The 24974-nt window shown below is 45.0% G+C and overlaps 1 protein-coding gene across 1 annotated transcript in view; it reads right to left on the bottom strand.

Annotated features, from left to right (window-relative positions):
- LRP1B (LDL receptor related protein 1B) overlaps window positions 1-24974 on the bottom strand; it is a 660028-nt gene that overhangs the window by 70060 nt on the left and 564994 nt on the right. The window contains exons 59-68 of the mRNA XM_054381274.1: window positions 24564-24745; window positions 21890-22089; window positions 15415-15603; window positions 14488-14636; window positions 12039-12132; window positions 9826-9942; window positions 9543-9662; window positions 6153-6272; window positions 3216-3332; window positions 236-342 (exon numbers count right to left, since the gene is read on the bottom strand). Coding sequence (XP_054237249.1) covers window positions 236-342; window positions 3216-3332; window positions 6153-6272; window positions 9543-9662; window positions 9826-9942; window positions 12039-12132; window positions 14488-14636; window positions 15415-15603; window positions 21890-22089; window positions 24564-24745 — 1395 coding nt within the window. The remainder of the gene's footprint in view (window positions 1-235; window positions 343-3215; window positions 3333-6152; window positions 6273-9542; window positions 9663-9825; window positions 9943-12038; window positions 12133-14487; window positions 14637-15414; window positions 15604-21889; window positions 22090-24563; window positions 24746-24974) is intronic.

Below are 24974 nucleotides of genomic sequence, written 5' to 3'. Positions count from 1 at the left end.
CCAGATCACCACTGGGACAAAAAGATGTAAATTGTTGTAAAACAGGACTTGTTTTTATTTTGATGTTCATTATTTCAGTAGGTTTTGACTGAATTTGGTAAGGATGTTTGCATACAGGGATTCAAGTGCAGAATTCCCATTGCTTTTTTTCAAGAAAGTCCTGCATGGGGATCCATTCTCAGGAATAGCTGCCTCCTAATTTGCTAAAGCAATCCTTTTCCTGCAGGAAGCTCACCTCATCTGAGCCATCTGCACAGTCATAGTCTCCATCACACCAGAATCTTGCTGAAACACAGTCTCCATTTGCACAAAGAAAGTCTTTCAAAGTGCATGTTTGAGGCTCTGAATAAAGAAAAGAAACAACCCCAGGTTTATCAGCAGCTCCATACAATCTGTATAACATAGACCCCTCCTATCAGTCAGTGAATCCTAGAATGGCTCAGGTTGGAAGGGAAATCAGAGCTAACCTCCTCCAACCTCCCCACCATGCCCACAGGACACCTCTCAACCAGACTCAGCTGCTGAAGGTCTCATCCAACCTGGCCTACAACATCCCCAGGCAGGAGGCAGCCACAGCCTCCCTGGGCAGCCTGTGCCAGACTCTTACCACCCTCCTGCTCAAGAACTTCTTCCTCAGCTCCACTCTAACCCTGCTCTGCCTCAGCTTCAAACCATTCCCCCTTGGCCTGTCTCTAGACACCCTCAGCAAAAGTCCCTCTGCAGCCTTCCTGCAGGATCCCTTCAGGTACTGGCAGGCAGCTCTAAGGTCTTTGAGCACCCCCAGTTCCCTCAGCCTGGCCTCACAGCAGAGCTGCTCCAGCCCTTGGATCATCTTTGTGGCCTCCTCTGGCCTCACTCCAGCAGCTCTGTGTCCTTCTGCTGGGGACACCAGAACTGGAGGTGAGGATCGGAGGTGAGATGTCAGCAGAGCAGAGCCCAGAGGCAGAATCCCCTCTCTTGCCCTCTGCCCACACTCCTCCATCTGGATGAGTAGAGCCAAGTCAAAGGCAGTGCCTTGCAAGCTACCAGGATTGTGTTCTGTAAGACTTTGTGTCACTATGGTTTATGTCTTAAGTTTCCTTTACAGACACTAAGACAGCAATGAAAATACTTCCACAGTTCTAGCAAATGTCTTTGGCAAATGATGTGATGCTGACTGTAAATTTGATTTATTTTGATGGTATGGTGCCAGTTTGGGGACACCTTTACCACAGACCAGGAATTCCTTTTGCAGCTGTCAATCTCCAGTGTAATGAGAACCAGCCAGCTCTTTGACTTGCCATATTGCAACAGCAAACCTTTTTCCAGACACCTTTTGATATGTGCCAAGAGTCAGCTTCTCCTGTGCCAAGCACTCAGGGCAAAAGGGCTGAGATGGAAAATGGAATACCTCAGAGGTAAGGCTTGAATCTTCAAGGAAATTCCAGAAACCAAGTATGGGAGGAAGCATGACCATAACCCAGTGACTTACAGAATGACCCAACTGCTACATTTACCCGGAGGAGAAGCCAGTGACGTTTTATGAGTAGCATAAAAAAAAACACTGCTGACAATTTTGTGGAAAAATAAGCAGAAAAGAAAAAAAGAAAATAAGACTAAGGATGGATTTTTCAGGTAATTTTAGGGAAAGAGAAAGAAAATGTTAGATAAAAAAGAACCTAAGGAGCTTATAGATGGATGGGAGACAGGAAAGGCTGGGAGGTCAGTGGGGTGTTTGGTGATGAATGGGTATGTTGCTCTACTCCCTGGGAAGAAATAAAACAGAGGGAGGTCTGAAGTCATTATGAATAGTGAACTCAATAAAGGGGACAACCAGACACAGATGCTTGAAAATTCTACTGCAGACAGCATAAAGTTTTAAGGAAGTTAGACTGGAGCTGAGGAAGAAGTTCTTCAGCAGGAGGGTGGTGAGACTCTGGCACAGGTTGCCCAGGGAGGCTGTGGCTGCCTCCTGCCTGGGGGTGTTGCAGGCCAGGTTGGATGAGACCTTGAGCAGCTGAGTCTGGTTGAGAGGTGTCCCTGGGCATGGTGGGGAGGTTGGAGGAGATGAGCTCTGAGGTCCCTTCCAACCTGAGCCATTCTAGGTTTCTATGACCGTAAAATAATTTAATGGTGTTTATAATATAAGGAAAAATGAGAAAATTCTACTGATAATCACTAATAATCACTTCCTAAGCAAAACTTTTGTGTCTCAGACCCCACCCCAAGCTGTAACAACAATTAGCTGTGAGTGGCTCTGAGCCACAGGACATTTTTCCCCTGCAGATGAAACCCTTGCACATGGGAACCACAGCAACATTGCTTGCAGAAACTCCTAACATTTTCAAATGTAGAGAGCAATTAAAAGGCAGCCAAATCAACCCAACCTTTTAAGAACAATGAGCTACTCCTCAGCCATCCTCTACCTATGGATCTCATGTGTCAGACTGGAGAGAGGAGCCTCATTGATGAAGTATTTGAGGTCAATACCTTCAATATGCTAAACACACATTCAAGACATGCAATCAGGAATGTGCATTCAAGATTAGCATGAACTTCTTGGATTTCTAAGCACAAAAGAACTAAGGACCAGAAAGTCTCTGCTGCAGAGAAGGCACTTCAGAACTATTTGTGGATCTTCCCTCTTGAATTGTTTTATAAAGACAACAATTACCAGATAAAACCATAAAGAATTTGTCATTTCTTCCTGACATCCAGATGTAAATAAGCTCACTGAAAGTGGTGTTAGGCATTCAGGTTCCTCAAAGGTAGAAGTTAGCTACCAGAGCTGCTGTGAAGAACATCTTGTGTGTGACTATCACAGAAATGGACTTTTCAGGTGCAAAACCTGGTGAATAGGCAGGCTGTGACTGACCAAAGTTCATGGTGAACCAATGCTCATCATTTGGTCACTGATCTCATCTAAAGATCAGATATAACACACTGACAGAGGTAAAATTAGTTGGAATATTTAGTTGGAATTCAGCAGATGACTGAGAAGTCCTAGGCCAGGCATTTTTGCCTAGTTGATAGAGGATTACAGCTCTCTATCAGAAGGAATAAAATTGGAGTGTTTCAGCACAGGGAATTTTCAGTTCTGGCCAAGTGATTTTCAAGGGATCAGATGGTGTTGTTTAAAAACATACAGGTCCATGTATCACACACAAAAGACTCCTCTCATGTGTTGCTGAAGTGACTTCACTCCTTACAAGATGTGCTTAGGGAGAATGACTTACTACAATTCTCTTCATCAGAATTATCCCCACAGTCGTTCTGGCTGTCACATCTCCAGTGGTCTGGAATACAGTTGTTGTTCTTGCACTGGAATTCATGAGGCCCACAAGTCTTTTTGTCTGCAATTAAGGAGAAATATCATTTAGATCACTGTGGGCAAAGAGACAAAGCAGGAAAGAAAGCTCTGAACAGTGGTATGCCAGTACTGCTGGGTACACTGAACGAGCCAAAATACTTGGAAGGTTACTTTCAAAAATCATTTGTTTCACATGTCACATCCTCCAAGAGCCTATTTATTCATTCACACCCCAAGAGATATGCTCACAAACTGGATGATAAAATTAAAATAAGCACTGCACACTCAGCCACTTCAGTGAAAAAGATGAAATCCAGCAGTAGTCACAAATCAGCCTGAGGGTAGGCATCAGTGCACTGCAGCTCAGGAACTGCAGTGACGTCTCCTTGCATTTCTCTGTAGGGGTGCTTCACAAAAGGCCAGGTCACATGGACACACAATTCATTTCAAAACACACAAAACCTATCTTTCTCCAAAGTTATGTTTGCTCTCATGATTTCAGACTAATTATATCTGGCAGAAAACTTGCACTTCGAGTTGCATTTTTACCCTCTCACGTGCTGGCTTGGCAGCCTACTTGTAGAAAGCTGTGGTAGTTCTAGAGATTGCTTTGCTTCCTGCAGTAAACATGCAGTGAGCTCTCCTGTTAGCACAGCAGCACTGTAAGCAAAGCTTCTTGGAGATGCAGGAGTGTCCTACCCCCACAGGCCCTTCCAAACAGCCCCTCCCCAGCCTTCCTGTAGGTCCCCTTCAGATACTGAAATGCAGCTCTAAGGTCTCCCTGGAGCCTTCTTCTCCAGGCTGAACAGCCCAAACTCATTCAGTCCATAGAATGTAGCCAGAGAAGTGCTGACTAAGCAAAATCCACATGGCAGTGCAGTGCTGGAGCAAAAAAGAGACACCCCTTTCTACAAGGTTTGCACTCTATACAAGAATCAACGCTCTCTAAGCACTCTAGACAAGAACTAGAAATGATATCAAGATAGCAGCAGCACCAACATATGCAGATTTTTATTATGCTCAGCTTGCAGCTTCGGAATTGAATTCCAGCAAACTCCTTTTTTTTTTTCCCATACAAATAATCACCTTTAAATTAGGAAAAAAAAAAAAACAACAAACAAATAAACAACAAAACAAAATGGAGAAGCCCAAACAATGTTAAAACTGCTGCTATATTAAGGTCATTCAGACATATTTCAAATGTTGAAATGATGGGAAACTGTGACAGATTTTTAAAGCCACCCTCCTCCTGTCAAGTCTTAGCTGTTCCCTGTGTCCATAACCATGTGAGGACACTGACAAACTGTTGTCTCCTCCAACACAAAAACCTCTAAGATTTCTCTGCAGCTAGCAGATTAAAATCAAGATGTACTTGGCTTTTCAGGGGCTAATTAAGCTGTGGAAATAATTTCTGCAGCCTGAGGTGAAAAACCTTACAATGTTTAAGAGAGACTAAAATCTCCCCAGGGTTACTGCATACAGAAACACATTCAGCTCCTGCTATCTGACTCTCAAACTCTTAGAGGCTGGGAGAGTATCTCAGGGAAGTTTCACTCCTGCTTGGCTCTCTTACTCTTCCTTAGATACCAGCTTTCAGTCACTGCCTGAGACATAATAAAATGAGAGGCTCTGAAGGTTCTCTTGAACTGTTTTTCTCCTTCTCTTCCATCTTAGAACACTTTTCTATCTTTTCCTTTACAGATCTGTCTTGACACTTCCACAAGTTTGTTCCTGCACTTGATGAGTGCTCACCCTGCATGGAGCTCCATGTTCAGTGATTTCCCAACAATATGACACACTTACTCTCACTCCAATTACCTCTAATCCATTCCCAGTTGAAAAATGGCTATAAATTATTTTCACTGATTCACAACAAAAGAGCTGACTTGGAACTTTCCAACAATGCAAGTAACAACGGAAAACAGCTACAGTGAACTTCTTCCACTGCAGGGAGGTTGGAGCAGATCTCTAAGCCCACCCTCAGCCATTCTGTGACAGTAGCACAGTACGTATGTACAATACAACATCAGGTATAGACCAATGTGGAAACTATTTCTATGAGTATTGTCTTAACAAATTATTTTTAGCTGCTTCTGCAGAAATAGAATTGATTCTTCTGTTCTATCAATGAGAACCACGCTACAAGCTGTGGAATTACATTTGTGATCCAGCAATGATCTTCAACAAAGCAATGGAAGTCATTCTTGGAGTTAAAGGCAGTCCACACCACTGCCTTGGTGGGGCAGACCACTGTGGTTCTGGACACTGTACAAAATCTGACAGAAATTAGAGCATGGTTTGGTAGTGGAGCAACTTGTGCTCTGATCTTTTCTGCAGAGGATCCTCCTCCTCCAACCAATAGGTTCAAGGACAGAGTTTTCACAAGCATCAGGGGTTCCTGGAGAAATCCTTTAGGGGTGGAAAGTTTGTGGATGGGTGTGCTAGAGCACAGACCTCCCTGCAGCTCACAGAGAGAAGCAACAGCTGGTCATGTCAAGCTGGAATCTGCTCGGACCCCCTCTGCACAGACAATTTTAGCAAGTATGATTTGCAAAGTGATGACATTTTCCAGTAGTCATTAACTGCAGCAGCACCAAAGCATGCAGGATAAGTTGTCAGGGGGGGATAACACCATGCATGCCAAGTAAAACACTCAGAGTTGCTGCCTCTAACCCAGGTGCAGAACCTGAGATTTATGGACTATTCATAGAGAGATCAGCAGCCACCAGGAGCTCTGTCAGCCACACACAGCTTTCTTATCAGACATTGGAAGGGGACATCAAGTGGGAGGATTATTTCCTTTGGCTGCTTTTTTCACCTATGTCACCCCACAGAACACCTTCAGAACCACTGGAAAACTCACCACAGTTAGCTTCATCTGATCCATCAGCACAGTCTGGGTCCTCATCACATACCCACAGCTTAGAAATGCAGTGCTTTGTTGTTTTGCACTGGAAGTGGTCTGGAGAGCAACTGTTTTCAGCTGGAAAGAAAAGAATTCTGAATTAAAATCAGACATTTTAGCTAATATTCAAAATACTTGTTTTGGATAAAAAATATATATTAAGAATTCCACATTCAGGAATTGGCTCCTCTTGCATCACTTAGATAACAGCTGTAAGAAAGATGATCCAAGGGCTGGAGCAGCTCTGCTGTGAGGCCAGGCTGAGGGAGCTGGGGGTGTTCAGCCTGGAGAGGAGAAGGCTGCAGGGGGACCTCAGAGCTGTCTGCCAGGACCTGAAGGGATCCTCCAGGAAGGCTGCAGAGGGACTCTTCCCAAGGGTGACTAACTTCTTTAGAGATAAACATATGTATGAGAACCTCCAAATTGCTCTAACCTGGAGTGAATGTAGGTGGAAATCAGTGTGCTCAACTACCCAGCAATGTTTTCCCACTTTCACCTAGGGAACTCCAGCGGAATTTGAACAAACTTTCCTATCCCTGTGATAAAGCAACTTGATTCTTGGCACCACCCTTGCTTGTTCCTTGGCACCATGCAAAAGCTGAGGCTTGTCACAAGTTGGTGCCTTCTTTCTTTCAGTGTTATGCTCCCATCTATAAGTGCACAGTGCTGGAATGAAAAGCATTTAGTCCTGGTTATGCTGTTAACTGTCCTTACAAAAGGTAATGCTGACACTCAGTTAGGACACCTCAGCAGGAGGTTTCCAAGTGCTTTAGGAGATGCCCCATCTAATTAGCTCCACCTATGGAGAGCCTTCAGGAGAAAATGTGACTTTTTCAAGGTCACTTGATATATAAAACAAAACAAAACAAAACCCCACAAAAACCCCAACCCAAACAAAAAAACCCTCAACCAACCAACTAACCCTCAACCAACCAACTAACCAACCAACCAACCCCAACCAAAAAAACACTTTTGGATCTTATGAACCTTAGTCCAGTAAAGCTAGAGTGAAATAGACTCATCTATTACTGTCTTCTGACAGGAGCTCAATTCAACAAGAGCTTTGTGGCAGACTTACTTAAAACCTTCTCCTTTTGTAATCTCCCCAAAGGCAACTGAGGAGTTTTTAGAAGCCACAAGCAGGGTTTTATTAAAATATAACCTGGCAAATGTAGCTTTCATGTCAGAGAAGCTACAGAATGCTGGGTGAGGCATAATAGAAAGAACGAATGTGGGTGACTAAGCTCCCCCAGTCCCCACTGTGCCTGTGCAGGGGGGTGGGTGCTGAGTGGCAGCCTGGTTTATGGTGCAGCAGACTGTCCCAGCCCCACTAATCCCTAGGAAGTTTTCAAATCCATCACTGCTGATCCTGACCCTATCCCTCCCACAGACCCTGAGCACTACTACAGTGCTACAGACTCTCTGCTGCTCTGATTTAGTTTTTCAGGTGCATCCCTAGGTGTTGGGAATCTTCCATATAGCATATGCAGATCTTTGTAAGGACAAGATCACTCCCTCCTCCCTCCCACAGGAGCTGAGCTGATCCTACTTAATCAGCTTCTAAAGAAAGGTCGCCTGCAAATCAACACACAATGCTGTCTGCCAGAGCCCAAAGCTTAGCTGAGCTCTTCTGAAGATGGCCATTAACCATCAACAAAGCCTTTGCATCCTCAGCAAGCCCTCCCTTGGAGCAGGCCATGCTCTTCATGGTCCTTGCAGAAATGCAATGCCTGCCTTCCAGGACCTGAAGGGATCCTGCAGGAAGGCTGCAGAGGGACTTTTGCTGAGGGTGTCTAGAGACAGGCCAAGGGGGAATGGTTTGAAGCTGAGGCAGAGCAGGGTTAGAGTGGAGCTGAGGAAGAAGTTCTTGAGCAGGAGGGTGGTGAGACTCTGGCACAGGCTGCCCAGGGAGGCTGTGGCTGCCTCCTGCCTGGGGGTGTTGCAGGCCAGGCTGGATGAGACCTTGAGCAGCTGAGTCTGGTTGAGAGGTGTCCCTGGGCATGGTGGGGAGGTTGGAGGAGATGAGCTCTGAGGTCCCTTCCAACTTGAGCCTTGTAGGACATACAAACCTTGAGAAAGCTAAAGCAGAAAACAGCACCTTAGAGCAGCAGGAGACCTGAATACTGAACTGAGTGAAGGACAGGGAAGTGTTTCAAGGCAGCCCCACCCCATTTTAATTACAAAATGCTCAAAGACATGAACTATTCAACGTATTTCCATGCTAAATCTGGAAATATTCCTCTACTTCTCTCTGAAAACACGGAGTAAAAAGGAATTAATGAAAAGTAGGATGTGTTAAAAACAGAGTAAATGGAAATGAAGTTAAGAAGGTAAAGTAAGCAGAAAGTCCCCAGAGGAAAGGCAAAAGAAAAGGTAGAAAACTCCATCAAAGGATGTAGAAGGAGCTATAGATTGACATATTTTCCCATAAAAGACACAGAAAAATCTCTTTTCCTGTTGAAATGTGTTGCTGCGGGGCATGGCAGATGAACACCTCAAGAGGAAGACTCATTTTGGAGGTGGTTCAGAGTAAAATAGATGTTTCAGCCCAAGCCAGAAACTCAATTAACTGCTGGGAATTGTTTACACAGCCCTCTCCTTTGCAGCAAGTTTAAAAAATGAAGCCAAAAAATATCATTTCAGTTTGTTCTCTTGTACAGGGAACACTGTACAGCAAGCTGTCCCACAAATTAGCTGGTTTGCATCTTCCTCAAATGATCTTACAGGGGCATTTTGTATATTTTACTTCTGTTAAAAGCAGCTACAGTCACCAGAGCAAAAGCAATCACAGAATGGTCCAGGCCAGAAGGGACCTCCAAAGCTCATCCAGTCTGACCTCCCTGCACTCAGCAGGGACATCCCCAACTAGATCAGGTTGCCCTGAGCCTCCTTGAGCCTCCCCTTGAATATCTCCAGGGATGGGGCCTCAACCACCTCTCTGGGCAACCTGTTCCAGTGTTCCACCACCCTCAAGGTGCAGAACTTGTTCCTCACATCCAATCTCAATCTGCCCTGTTCTAGTTTGAAGCCATTGTCCCTCATCCTGTCCCTGCAGGCCTTTGCAAATAGTTTCTCTCCATCTTTCCTGTAGCCCCCTTCAGGTCCTGGCAGGCTGCTCTTAGGTCTCCCTGGAGCCTTCTCCAGGCTGAACACCCCCAGCTCCCTCAGCCTGACCTCATAACAGAGCTGCTCCAACCCCCTGAGCATTTTTGTGGTCCTCCTCTGGACCCTCTCCATCGGGTCCCTGTCCTTCCTGTATTGAGGGCTCCAGAGCTGCAGACAGCACTGCAGGGGAAGTCTCCCCAGAGCAGAGCAGTGGCAGAAGGAAGATCTCTCAGCACAACTCACGGCAGTCTCTCTCATCCTCTTCATCCCCGCAGTCGTCCTGCCCATTACACCTCAGGTTGATTGGGATACACTTCTGGTTCTTTGTGCACTTGAACTGCCCTGACAGGCACACGTGTGTGTCTGTGAGTTAAAAGAATGAAAACCAGCACAGTTAGCAGGATTTAAGAGTAAAGGAGTTAAAAATGAAAGAATAAAGATGTAGGTTCTTGGCAGAATGCAAGGGCCTGGCACTGAACTCACTTTCACCACGTGTCTGAAGTCCCCAGTCTGTATCACAACCTACCACAGTTCAGCTCATCAGAATTGTCCCCACAGTCGTTTTCTCCATCACAGATAAAGGCTGGCAGAGCACAAAGTCCAGTTCCACACTGAAAACGTCCTGGTTGACATCTGAATTCAGCTGAGAGGAAACAAAACTTCTGATGAAGGCTATCAGGGGAATGGTTAAGGTGGTGGTCTTCCTCTACGGACTAACCAAAAGAAGTTAGAAAGCTTCCTATTTGCCTGTATAACCCCTACCTGAGCAGGTATCATTGACTAGAATGTACACATACCAGTGCCAATGAATTCAACAGCCTGAGGTTTTCAATTCACATCACTACAGCTCTGCTTTACTAATGACACAGAGTGCATTCCTCTGCAGGTTGATGCTTACTACTAGCTGAACAGAGACTTGCTGTTTAGGATCTAAGCAGTTGAGTTCTGCACTGAAGACATTGACTATTTAAGTTATTTCCCATGACAAGTCTAACATTGTTCCCTCACAGCCACTGCCACTTGAGGGACTGTTCAGTTATGCTCCTCTGAGGTAGTATTTGATGTAAACACAGTGCAGCTTAAAATGTAATCTCATGTAGGATGATCACATATGTCAAAGCTTGCTTCAAAAGCCCCTGCAGCAGAAAAAGAACTAATTATAAAGCTATAAAAACATGGATGAGAGATTTTAACACACAAAAAAATCAAATCAAATTAACTCTTACCTAACTGGAAGGTGGTAGAACGCAAGCAGAGCACGTGCTCAAGGGTAGGACACAAGAATCTTTATCTAGATCATTACAATAACATTAAAGTAGTGACTGAGGCTTCAAACAGCCTCATCCAAAGTCATTCCTGTTTATGAATGCAGTCAGAGAGGTGCTTCTCTAACAGAGACAGCAACCAGCCTTGGGGATGCTGCAAACATCATCACAACTGAATTCCAGTTAGCTACAATTCAACAGGGGACTTATTACTGGACCCTGCTATTTGGACTATGGGAGGTGTCCCTGCCCATGGCATGGGGTTGGAACTAGATGACCTTTAAGGTCCCTTCCAACCCAAACCATTCTGTGAATCCATGCAAGATGCTGCATCCCCACCACCTCCAGGAGAGTGTGTCAAGGTTTCACAGGATGTGTGAAAAACCTGCATTGCATAAAATTGTTTGTACTTGAGGGGTGAAATTTAGCTCTGCAAACTTCCCTTTCCCAACATTTGTAAAACTGTAAGATGAAAATATCGATAGAACAAAAATAGTGTGTAAAAGCCACAGAATCTCAGTAGGAGTCCTATGGAGAACACTGCACTAAATAATAATGTGCAGCTGAACAGAATTGCAATGAAACAGCCACAGATGAAATTAGAATTCCACATGGAGGATCTCATCAATGCTTGGAAATATCTACAGGATGGATGTGAAGAGGAGGGAGAGAGATTCCTGTTACTGGGCACTACCAAAAGGACACCAACTGGAAGACAGGAAGTTCCATCTGAGCATGAAGAAAAAATTCTTTCCTTTAAATGGCACAGCACTGGAGCAGGCTGCCCAGAGAGGCTGTAGAGTCTCCTTCCCTGGAGAGATTCCAAACCAACCTGGAGATGTTCCTGTGCAACCTGATTTAGGTGAACTGGCTCTAGCAGGCAGGCTGGGTTGGAAGACCTTCAGTGGTCATTTCCAAGCCCTACTCTGTGACTCAGTGATTTCTGTTATGGACAAACATAAACCAACTAAACCTAGCTTAAGTTTGCATTCATATGTAAGCCCCAGCAACCTGCCCTACTCTGTGGCTCAGTGATTTCTGTTATGTACAAACATAAACTAACTAAACCTAGCAGAACTCTGCACTCATCTGTAAGCCCCAGCAACCTGCCCTACTCTGTGGCTGGGAGATTTCTGTCATACACAAACATAACCCAACTCAACTAAACCTAGCAGAACTCTGCACTCATCTGTAAGCCCCAGCAACCTCAGAACAGTGCTTTCAAATCAAAAGCTTTATCAAAGCTGTAACTGGGGTCAAGCAAAGGTTTGAACCATGCAACCCATCACTTCCCAAAGACCTTCAAAGACCCTCAGTACTCATGAGCTGATGAAAACCCTTAACAAGAGCCTGCAGGGATCCCAAGGAGCAGAGCACAGCGCTGCAAACAGAAGGGCTCAAACGTTCCTCTGCCTGACACACACAGAGCATCAGAACCCCTCTGGGCACTCCACCCGAAACGGGATGCACTTACGGCACTCCTCAGGCTCGTCGGAGCCATCTCCACAGTCATCCACAGTGTCACACTTCCACCAGAAGGGGATGCACTTGTCGGTTTTGCAGCGGAACTGTCCCAGGAAGGAAAGGAGGGAAAACAAAAAACCAAAACCACCAAGCTTTGACATGAACTTTGAGTCATTTTCCAACAGAAGTAGTACAGTTCATGAAAAATGAGATTCCCTGCCCAAGCCATCCTTCTGTCAGGCAACTCTGGCTCTTAGTTTTACAAAACTTAGGTTTTTAAATATTCTTTTTTTGGTTGTTTGGTTGGTGATGCTTTGTGCTAAGGCTTCCGCTTATACAAATCTTTGTAGCCTCACTGACATTGCTGCAGTGACTTAGTGCCCTGCCATAAACCACTCACTGCTTTTTGCTGCATTCTATGATTTGATTCTTCAAGATATTACTCAGAACAAGCACTTCAGTTCTTAAAAAGTTGTTGTGGACTGCTGAAGTAGACTTAATCTCATTTCTCAGATGAATCAGAATACCCACGGCTACAGAAAAGAGCCTAACGTTGTTGTGCTTGTACACAGGATTGTTTAGACTGCCTGAATTAAATGAGAGAAGCAGCAGTCAGGCCTGCCAACCTTTCCAAAGGACAAAATACTTGTGCAAAAACCCAAAAACCCTTTGTGGGAGCTTGGCAATGCCTCTCAGCTCAGGCAACACCATACCTCTATGCTGACCAAAAGAGAAACACACACACACCAAACTGTAGACAGTTCTTGATGCAGTCTGCCAGGGCTAAGCCTAAACTCAGAGGCCATTGTGTGGCTGATGCTAGGAGGGAACATCTAGAGAGATTCATGTTGTGCTTCCTAGCTTGGGTTAGAATGAGCAGGGGAAGGACTGAATCTGAGCGCATCAGAAATGCAAGACCTTCTCTTTCCTGTGCCTAGGGGTAACAAACAACTTGCTCATTTCTCCCCTTTCTTACACTCATTGATTGCTCAGTCAAGCTGTATTTAAAAGGTGTGTTACACTTGGGGCATTGGCTCAGTTCTGTCTTCCCTGCCAAGAAAGTTTAGAGTTTCATGGACATTTCTGCAGCAGGACTTACAGCTGGAGCTGCCTCATTCTTGTGCCACGTTGAGGGCATGCTGTGTAGCAGGTCACATTTGAAAGGCAAACTGTTCTAAACTGTGAACTGTTCCACAAAGGTCTGCCTCTTGGAGAAGCTCAGCAGAAGGTCTCCAAATGTAGGCTACAAACAAACTCAGCCTATCCTCATTGGTAGTATTTTCTATTTGCTAGCAAAGCCTTCCTCACATTGAGCCAGCAATGTGGCCCCATGGCCCAGAAGGCCAATGGTATTCTGGGGTGCATTGCAAAGTGTGTCCAGCAGGTTGAGGAAGGCTGAGGTTCCTCCTCCCCCTCTACTCTGCCCTGGTGAGGCCACACCTGAAGTATTCTGTCCAGTTCTGGGCTCCCCAGCTCAAGAGGGAAAGGGATTAGGGAGAGTCCAACAGAGGGCCATGAAGATGATGAGGGGATTGGAGTATCTCCCTTATGAGGAGAGGCTGAGAAGTCTGGGGCTCTTTAGCCTGAAGAGCAGACTGAGAGGGGATCTTATCAATGCTATACCTTAGTAACTGAGATGAGCACTGTTCCCAACATTTAAAACTCTTTCCTAGTGGGTACAGACAAAATGCATCATGATGCAGAACGTTGGAAGAGGTCAGCAGCATGCCTGTCATAGAATTGGACTACTAGGAAGATTTTAAGGCCACATGTAACATTCAATCAGCTAATCCCTTGTCTGGGTAAAACAGTCCAAAGATGTTTATCAAAGTTGTTACAGGAAATCAGTTTGTTCTACTTGATCTACTTTATTTTTTAACAGAAAAAAAAAAAGAATAAATCACTGAATATTTATTTCAAATACTAAAGACTCCACCTCCCATACAGAATTCAGTGTTTTAATTGATGTAATTGTTGGTTCATTGCATATTTTAGCCTCTCCATTTCAGTTCTGAATTGTTTTAATGAAGCCCTGCTGTTCACCTCCCCAGCTGACTGGCCTGAGCTCATTTCCTTGTATCAACATAGAGCTGTTCATGCATGAGTCCTCCCAAGCCACTGCTAGATTCACTTTGCAGCATTGTCACATAAACTTTGTATATTTATGCTTCATTTTTTATACAAATGTGGGGTTTTCCCCAAGCCATTTTTCTGGCTGTAGCAGTTTAGCATTTGTTCTAGTGCCTGGCAGGAACAGCCACATTTAAAAGGGAACAAGTTCTGCCTTCTCGGGGAAGAAAGGCATTTGCAAGCTTATTTGCAACTAACAGCCTGAAAGATTAAATGCTGCCAATGCACCCACGAGTTCCCTCATCTTCAGGCTCCACATTCCATGGGCAGCAGCATTCACCACTTAAAAGCAGGTGGAAACACAGCAAAATCTCTCCAGCTGCACTCACCTGGCTGGCAGTGCAGTTTGACAAGCACGTCTTGTTGTCCGCCGCCAGGTAGAAGTTGGTGGGGCAGGCACAAGAGTAGCTCCTGTCAGGGGCCAGGAGGCACAGATGGCTGCACCCACCGTTGTTGAGGGTACACAGGTGTTTGGACACTGTGGGCAGAGTAAGAAAAGCATATCAGAGATGTTATTTCAGGGTACTTCAGGGCATCTGCTTCACAGATAAAGAAAAACGTCTTGCACACAACCATTTTCACAATGCCATGCCTCGAATTAAAAACTCACAAGAGCAAACTTTTCCTTCTTGCCTTTAAGCTATTTTCTGTTGTATGCAAGAAAAAAAAAAAGCTATTACTGTGGATGGAGATTCAATACTGAAACAAAAAGGAAGGCAAAAAGCACCAGGGTTTGGACTGGGGCTTGGTTTGTTGGGGTTTTTACTCTACAATTAGCTTATCTAGGTCAAGTGCCAAATTGTATTCTGTAGCAATCCAAAGACAGGGACATCAGGAGGAGCAGACACAATTATGAGCCCTGCATTGTCTGACATCCCCTCAGCCCACCAGTGTTCTGCACATTAATACTTTTACCTTTCAAACAATGCTAAATGTTTCCTTAACATCCAAGATAAGGAGAAACTTGTGCTGTGACACAACTGAAACAGTTCTGCAGCTCCAGTGTCTGGGTTACTCTGTAAGCAGCAGAACTGGCATCTCCCCACTAAAGAAGACACATTTACTTCCAACGTGAGCCACAGATGATTTGTGTCTCAAAAGAACCACAAATATGTGTCTCAAAATGCTAACTTGAAAATGTCCACGATTTGGAACAAAACAGGAACAAAAATAAATCACTGCAGAGGCAAGCTCCCAATTACTCAGCAACTGGCTGCTAAGTGAAAGACATCAATGAGCCGTAAGAGGATAATTACCATCGGGCTGCCTGTAGGAATGATACACCTGGATGTCTGTTATTGCATGCCAGGAGTTAATCAGCGAGAGCCTGTCTGATCCAGAGGTTTTGTGGGCACGGCTGAGCGATTTGGTTTTCCCATCTGTCCAGTAGATGTAGTCTTCAAACAATGTTAGTGCAATCACCCCTGGAATATCTTGATTAGGGACTGCAAGAAGAGATGCTAAGATTAATGTCCATTCTTGGAAGACTGCCAGTTAAAACATTCCATACTGCATGGGCTGACAGATACAACTGCTCCATAATGCCCTGAGAATAACTGTCATGACAATGTGTCAGGCCTAGAGGGTTCTTTATTACCACTGATGATAAAGATGGATGGGGCAATGAGCTCTGCTTGGCCCAATCAGTGTTAAGGAAATGAAAGAAGTTCAGTTAGGAATAATCACCTCCAGAACCTACAGCAATGTCTTCAAGTAGCTAATTCTTCAGGTAGGACATAATAGAAACCTATCGTCACCTGCTCTTTGCAGCAGAATAATATTCATTTGCTGCTTTAGGGGCTAAGAGCTGTCAGAAAACATCCAAAACATGAGGCAGACGCTTCCAGGTGCACAGCCTTTAAGACAACTAATAGCAGTGTTTGATTTCAGCAAGAGAGAGAGAAGGAAAAGCAATTTGACATTAAAAGAAACACAGCAGCAAGAGGAGGTTATCGCTCATCCCTAGCACATCCAGCCTGGCAATCACAAAGCCCAAAGTGGTGCCGGTGCCCCACTGTAACAATACTGCAAAATTATGAACCACCCTGATCTGATAAGGGATGGAAGGACAAAAGACAGAGTAAGACTTGGAGCACTCTTTATCCTCCTGTATACTCTTCAATCTTGAACTGTTTGCTCTTGGTAAGCATAAACTGAACTCTGCTTCCTCTTTCCTTTACAGATACAGCTGTAATCAGAAATGTCACAGAAGAAGAGCTGCCCACAGTGGTGTGTTTGTAAAGGATAACCTTTTGGTGTTAAATAACAGAGCTGAAGAGGCAGAGCAGAGTCTGCCTTTTGTTTATCCAGCATATCCTTAACACCTTTACCTCATTCTCTTAGATGAAAATAGCTTCATATTCTTACCTGGAATGTGCCTAAACAGAGTTGGCAAACCTCAAATTCCAGCTGGAACGTTTCATAGCTTTCACAGCCTCCCTGGGCAGCCTGTGCCAGAATCTCACCACCCTCCTGCTCAAGAACTTCTCCCTCAGCTCCACTCTAACCCTGCTCTGCCTCAGCTTCAAACCATTCCCTCTTGGCCTGTCTCTAGACACCCTCAGCAAATGTCCCTCTGCAGCCTTCCTGCAGGATCCCTTCAGGTCCTGGCAGGCAGCTCTAAGGTCCCTCTGGAGCCTTCTCTTCTCCAGGCTGAACACCCCCAGCTCCCTCAGCCTGTGCTCACAGCAGAGCTGCTCCAGCCCTTGGATCATCTTTGTGGCCTTCTCTGGACTTACTCCAGCAGCTCTGTGTCCATCTGATGCTGGGGACACCAGCACTGGACAGTCTTTCCTGTACCTTCAAGGGAACCCTAGCTGCATTACTGCTTTCCCTCTTCATAAATGACACATTACTTACACACTGCAGTGCTAATCACTAACCTCACAGCATCCATTATGGTGTGAGCCCCAGTTCCAAACAGGACAGCAAGACTAACTGCTCTGCTGTCTCTGGCAGGCAGTGTGAAACTGGACTGCCAAAGTACAGCCAAGTTGGTCAGAACTGGTAAGTAGCTCTGCTTCTCCTGCCTCACCTACTTGAAAACACTTAATCAAGGTGTCTACTTCGTGGGAAAGTAATAGATTGTGTTAGACACAGGAATTACATTACACAGCCATAAGGGTCAGATCTCAAGCAGCAAATTCATTGAGAATTTGCAGTCACATTTCAACACAGAGCCGTAAGAGTTGCACTCACTCAGTATTAATTACTTAATAGTATTAGCTATGGATGTAATACAGTGGGTTTTTTTCTTTTAAGGTTCCTCAAAACCATGTCACTCTGTGGCCTCTGTGAAGCTTAAAAAACTGGGTTAGGTAAGATGAAGACCAAACCATATCTCAAAAACTCAGCAAAATAACCCAAGGAAGGCATCCTGCAGGACTTTTGCTGAGGGTGTCTAGAGACAGGCCAAGGGGCAATGGTTTGAAGCTGAGGCAGAGCAGGGTTAGACTGGAGCTGAGGAAGAAGTTCTTGAGTAGGAGGGTGGTGAGACTCTGGCACAGGCTGCCCAGGGAGGCTGTGGCTGCCTCCTGCCTGGGGGTGTTGCAGGCCAGGTTGGATGAGACCTTGAGCAGCTGAGTCTGGTTGAGAGGTGTCCCTGGGCATGGTGGGGAGGGTGGAGGAGATGAGCTCTGGGGTCCATCTCTAACCTGAGCCATTCTGTGATTCTATGATACTTACTTTCTACCTACAAATCCCTTACAATTAACATTTTTTGAAATTACAGGAGTTAAAAAGGAGAGAAAAAAGAAAAAGTTATAATCTTCATAAACCTCACACTTTAAAACCTGCAGGTACCTACACCAACTTTGAGGTTTGTAAACACTGCTGCAGAAGCCAGTTCTGAATACAAGTTTTTTTCACCCTGAGCTGCTCTAGAAAAGTTTAGCTGTCATGCAGCTAACAAAGAGAAAGAAGTCATTCACAAATAATTAATTAATTTAAGGTTCAGCACTTCACTTCCATGCCTCTGTAAAATGAAGAATAAAACACCAAGGAACTCAACAGAGGTAAGGACTAATCTCAACAGAGAATCTGCTGTACTTCCTGAGCTGGACTAAAACATTCTACTGTTATAATACACTGCAATTCCCATCTTCAGAGAGTGTGATGGGAAATGGTTGGCACCTCTGGGTTTTAAGGCTCTGAAGGAATGAAAACCTGCATGAGGTAATTAGATACCCAGGGAACTGTGAAGCTTGTATCTCCTCCAGCCAGTGGGATCCAAAAGCAGCTGTAAAGTCTGACACATTCTTAAATGTTTCTGGTTTGGTTGTCGTTCCCCCCCACCCCCCCCCCCCGCCCCCAACAAAGCTCACAGAAGTAAACCAGCTTAGTGCTCAGCCAGATTAGTGCTTCAATGCCTGCTTAGTCCTTGGCTGTGCATCACATCTGTGAATGCTGCACTGCTAAACTAAGCTCCACAGACAGTTTACAGAATCAAACTTCAAATAGATCAGCAAGGTCACTGCTGCCTCTGGTGTCATGAACTGCTCCCAACTACTGTGACATTTCTGGCCTGGTTAGACTGTTCTCCAAGTTCCTACCAGGACTCCCTTGGCAGTTCTACCAGCCCATTTCTCTATTGACATGCAGAAGAATTTTACAAGAGAAATGCAGCAGGTGTTGCCTTTTGCTGACAGAGCTTTAAGATTATGACAGCGAGAAAGAAAAAAAAAAACATCTAACAACTTGTTGTTGTTGTTGCAAAAACTGTTCACACTAAGGTCTAAATGTTCAAAAATCCATGAACTCCCCACTGTATGGAATGAGCACTCCTTGGTGTGCCATACAGCATGTCAAGGATTAGCCAAAGATGTTTGTTTGCCTGCAAGAAGTCCCCAGTGCAGAGCACAGAACACTGCAGCTTCTCTCATACAATAAGAGCACTTTCAGATGTCAGATCCACCCAGCCTGACAAGGCACACATTGGCTGGGTCTTGGGAAATCTCTGTGGCATTTTCTCATACATTTTGCAACAGGTCATTTAAAATAGAGAAAATCTTGCTCTCAGAAAAACCAAACAACCCTCTCAGCAGTTAGCTTTATCCTCAAAGGCCAGGGAAGCAGGTAAAAACCTCACTTAGCTGAAGATAACCAGCACTTCACATTGCATTATTCACATGATTCCCATTTAGACTCTTTGCTCCTTGAGTATGTATTTTGTGGTCATCATATCCACGCCTTTGTGCTCCTCCACTTGGAAACACAGAGAATAAAAGCCAACCATCCCTTACAGCTCAAAATGGCAAAGGAAAACGGACCATGAAATCCATGTGAACAATACAGGAAAGTTACCACAAGATATAAATCTGAACTTGCTCATTTAAGTGCCTAGCAACATGGATCCCAGTTTCTCATACCAAAAAGCTAGAAGGGATCACAGTCTCATCTTCCCCAAACCCCAAGGCACTGGATTTTCCCAAATTTCCCTGATTACGACAGCGACTTAGGGAAGGTTAAATTTCCTCTTCCAGAAATATTTTCTGCCTGGTGCTGAAACACAAAGACATGCAACATTTATTTGCTGATTTGTTCTAGGAGAAAGGGAGGAGGCAGGGAAAAGCTGCTTATTACAGACAAAGTGACCATCATGCAGGAAAATTCTCAAGGCATGCTTTGCAGCACAGGGAATAGTATCAAGAGGAGCAGAGAGCTTTGCTTCCCCTTTCAGAAGAATCCCAGCCCTAGGAACCCAGCTGGCACTCAGGGGTTATGCCTGGGCACTGCTCAGGTGAGCAGGTGGGAACTGCCCTGTGTTCCTTATGAAAAACATGGAAGTTCATGCTGAGATGAATGGGAATGCTCACAGCTCAGAGCTATGGCTTCAGTCTCTGTAATCCACCATCCCAAATCACTGCCACTCACTGGCTCATTATCTACTGAAAACTTACTAGTCACAAGGAGAAGGGCCTGGAAACTTTTGGTCTTGTTTAATTTCACAGCAAAGCCTCAATCTGAAAGTGAAGCACTTGTGTCACAAAGTCTGGGTTGGAAAAGAAACCTGCAGGTACCTACTATGAGGTAAAAGCCTAAAAAAATCCCAAATTCACAAAGTTTTACCATGGTAGCAGCAGTTTCAACTCACCCTAGCACACCAATACTGATAAATTAATATATTTAAATAGAAGATCTTTAATTGCACCCCTTGGAATATGAGAACTATTCCTCATAGTGTACAACTGATTTTACAAGACTTTGTAGATAAAAGATAGTAGCTCTTTAATAATGTGTCAGGCCAGGAGGAGAACACAGGGCTAAAGATTACCTCATTACATGACTAATTCAAAAGCTATTCGTCTGTCTACTAGGAAAGCCCCAAATTAAATTTCACAGAATCACAGAATTGTCAGGGTTGGAAGGGACCTCAAGGCTCATCCAGTTCCAACCCCCCTGCCATGGGCAGGGACACCTCAAACTACATCAGGTGGCTCAGAGCCACATCCAGTCTGGCTGCAAAAATCTCCAGGGATGAGGCTTCCACCACCTCCCTGGGCAACCTGTGCCAGTGTCTCACCACCCTCATGGGGAAGAATTTCTTCCTGACATCCAATCTGAATCTCCCCACTTCTAGTTTTGTTCCATTCCCCCCAGTCCTATCACTCCCTGACACCCTGAAAAGTCCCTCCCCAGCTTTCTTGTAGCCCCCTTCAGATCCTGGAAGGCCACAAGAAGGTCTCCTTGGAGCCTTCTCTTCCCCAGACCAAACAGCCCCAACTCTCTCAGTCTGTCTCATAGCAGAGCAGCTCCAGCCCTCTGCTCATCCTCATTGCTCTTCTCTGGACACCTTCCAGCACATCCAGATCCTTCCTGTAACAGAGGCTCCAGAACTGGACCCAGAGCTCCAGGTGTGGTCTCAGCAGAGTGGAGCAGAGGAGGAGAATCCCCTCCCTGGCCCTGCTGGCCACACTTCTCTTGCTGCAGCCCAGGCTCTGCTTGGCTCTCTGGGCTGCAAGCACACCCTGACAGCTCATGTTGAGCTTCTCATCCACTGGTCTCCACTGACTCCTGTGCAGCAAACTACTAAGCATTTCCAGGCTTTCTCAGCCTGCAGGAAGCCTCCTCTTGGACACACTCTGGCACATGGCACACAGAACAGACCCCTTCCACTTTTAACAGCCAGGCTTCCATGGCTTTGCAACTCATTTGAGAACTTGTGTAAATATACACTGGGGTGCAGAATTGACAGGTCAGCTTCTGATTGCTGAGCCTGCTCCTTGAGTCTCTGTGCTCCTCTGACATTTTCCCCAGGGTCAGGTATTACTGCATGTTTTAAAATCATTCATAACACAGTCTCTGAAGCCTTTCCTTAAAAATAAAACTATCATTATGTAATTAAGAAAAAAAAAAGGAGCTTTTTTGTACTCTTCCACCCACTTTTTGACTGGGAAAATTCTTTATTCTTCTCGAAATAGCTCAGATTAGAAAGAAAAAGTCTGAGGTCATTTCCAGCCCTGAAAACCTTCCATAAAACAGCAAAATACAGATTCATGCAGAACAAACAAGAAACTGAAGAGGATTCTTTGTAAAATGTTTAAATGCAATAATGATGATTCAAGGAGAGAAGGAACACACAAAACAGTGCTTAAAACACTGATAAAAGGAAAAACCTATCAATAAATACTGCAAAAACAGTGAGGGTTTCACCTGACTGCACAGAAAATGCAAAGCCCCTTCCATGTAACATGATCAGAAAACTAACATTAAAAATAAATGCTGGTGACCAACCTTTATGCCTGTGAGATCCACCCATGTCAGAAAACTCAATGTGGTTTTCATCAGCCCAGTAGAGTCTGTGGTTGACATAATCTATGGTCAGAGCCATGGGTCTGGATATCTGTGTTTCTATGACAACCTTTTGGCTGGAGCCATCCATGCCAGCACGGCCAATGTGAGGATACTCACAACAATCAATCCAGTAGAGGTAGCTGGAAAACATAACACAACAGCTGCTCTGGTTAGGGATGCAGGAACAGGAGCAATACAGCAGTTCTTTAATCGAGCTCAAGGACTAACCAGCAATTGTGCTGGAATGTTTCTGGTCTGCAGGTGGATTTTGTGACTTTTCTAGACCTGTCTTTAAATCAGTGTCCTACACATGGAGGGTTTGAACAGGAGAGCCCTCATGTTAGCTGTGATTTCATCCAGTTGATTATGGACTAGTAAAATGTGTATTTAAATTGCATCATCTGGATCACTTGGAATCTGAAGCACTGACCAGACCGGAGTTCATGGATCCTATTTGAAGCACTGTCCAGACCAATTCATGGAACCTATTTTAGGGTGTCAGGTAGTGATAGGACTGAGAGGAATGGAACAAAACTAGAAATGCATAGATTCAGATTGGATGTCAGGAAGAAATTCTTCCCCATGAGGGTGGTGAGACACCGGAACAGGTTGTCCAAGGAGGTGGTGGAAGCCTCATCCCTGGAGGTCTTTAAGGCCAGGCTGGATGTGGCTGTGAGCAACCTGCTCTAGTGTGAGGTGTCCCTGCCCATGGCAGGGGGGTTGGAACTGGATGAGCCTTGAGGTGCCTTCCAGCCCTAACAATTCTTTGATTCTGTGATCCTACTTGAAGCGCTGTCCAGGTTGGACTGCATGGATCTCTCCTCCTGCAAAAATGGCATCAGTGCTAAGCTTCTGCCTAATATTTGCATACACCACACACATTACGAAGCCTTCTTGTGTTGTTAACAGCAATGCAACCCAAATTGCATTACTTCAGTAAGGGCTGGCTTCAAAACATTAGAACAGTTTCTCATACAGAGGGCTTAAAAATGTGTGAAGTGCTGAGGAAAACTGTTGGAAAGCTAAGCAGCAATTTCTCAGCCAACACACACAGCATGGTGTGGGGATTTTTCAAAAGAGAGAAACTCCTATTTTTGGTCCAGGCATGCACGTTGCTACTGCTGCATGTCATTACTTACGACCTCAGGATGCATCTTGGGGGTGTTGGTTGTTAAGCAGCTCCCCAGGAGCCAGCGGTGCCCTCATGCAGCCCAGCAGGCAGCTGTGTGCTGGGCTGCAGCCAGAGGAGTGTGGGCAGCAGGGCAAGAGAGGCGATTCTGCCCCTGGACTCTGCTCTGCTGAGACCTTACCTCCAATCCTGCCTCCAGTTCTGGTGTCCCCAGCAGAAGGGGGACACAGAGCTGCTGGAGAGAGGGCCCCTAGATTCTTCTCTCCTCCAGGCTGAACACCCCCAGCTCCCTCAGCCTGTCCTCATGGCAGAGCTGCTCCAGCTCTTGGATCATCCTTGTGGCCTCCTCAGGACCTGTTCCAAAAGGTCCATGTCCTCCCTGTGCTGTGGGCTCCAGAGCTCACTGCAGCTCTGTCACCTTCTGATGCCAATTTCCAATAATTGGTGACATTATCTCTGTTTTCTGTTCACAGAAGCTGTCACTTATTGTAAATCAGAGGATCACAGAAAGTCAGGGGCTGGAAGAGAGCTCCAGAGCTCACCAAGATGTCTGTGTGTATCTCAACCTTCCTAGAAGACTGAGACTCTCTAAAAACTTTTGTTCTTTGGAACATGCTTGAACACCATTGGAATATGTAAAAAATATCTGCTTGCCTGCTACCAAAATCAAACATTTATAGAGTAGTAAATTGAACAAACCATGGTTTTGACCTGCCTTCACCTTCCATTCTACCAGTTTTATCTGGAAGGACGGTAGGGCAAGCATTGGTTATGCATTTTAGACTCCTGAGAGCCAGCCTAGCTACAAATTAGATAATAAGAAAACCCAGTCAGTGTTTCCTCTTGGGGCAGCTTCAGGCTGATGCCTAGGAAAGTTTTCCATAGACCTGGCGTAAAAGTGCTAGAATGTAAATAAATTACCATTGGATGTAGAAGGAAATATAATGATAAGGTCTAAATAATCCCTTTGGTCAGATAACTACCATAAAGTTAGTTGTATAAACTAACTCTTGCTCTTTTTGGCTTCTTCACTCTAGCTGATACCAGCTGCTTGCTTTGCTTGGATGTTGCTGACCTGGCTGCATTCTTCTTGTGGCTAAATATTAACAGCTACTCTCTGCTCTTCTCTTTCTCTTGTCCCATGTACGGGGGGGGGAAGGGGAAGAAGAGGAGGAAGCTGTTGGTAAGCCTCTGGTTCTGTCCAGAGGGTTTTTTGTGTTGTTTATAAATTTTAAATCCATGTAAATATTGTATATTTTGTACATATTCATTGCATTCCATGTTTCTAGATTGCAGTTGTGCTTGTAAATAGAGCTTCACTTGCTTTCCAACTGAGCTGGTCTGGCAATATTATTCTGGGGGGTAATTCTCTCAGCTCAGTTGGGGGGGGTAATTTCAACCCACCACACCTCTCTTCTGTTTTAACACAAAATATTTCAATAGAAAAGGTTAGACATCAGTTACTGCAAAATGGCTGCTTCATACCCAGCTTGAGGATCTAAGGACAGATCCCTAGGGAACTTCACTCTTTTGCTGACAAGGACGGTGGGGTATAAGCCATTGAGTTTAGACACCTCAATCGTTCTCTTCTCAGTGTCCGACCAGTAGAGGTTCTTCCCAATCCAGTCGACAGCCAGCGCGTTGGGAACAGCTGTGTTGTGGACTACCTAGGGGAGCACAAATGGCAGAGAGTATTCATCTAGACACTGGGAAAAGGACCAGCTACTCAGGATTTGCTAATGTTAGAATACTGAGAGTTTGGACATACCAGATACAACAGGAAAAGTTGGGATTGTTCCCTGTCCGGCACTGGCCCTTCTGAAGTGCTGGCAGCCCCTCACTAAGGCACTCTGATGCTCCTTACAGTCAGGGAGAATGGAGAACACCCTGGTGCAG

Source organism: Indicator indicator, chromosome 5 (genome assembly GCF_027791375.1).
Source record: "Indicator indicator isolate 239-I01 chromosome 5, UM_Iind_1.1, whole genome shotgun sequence".
Lineage (NCBI taxonomy): Eukaryota > Metazoa > Chordata > Aves > Piciformes > Indicatoridae > Indicator > Indicator indicator.
This window is presented reverse-complemented; position numbering and strand designations above follow the sequence as displayed.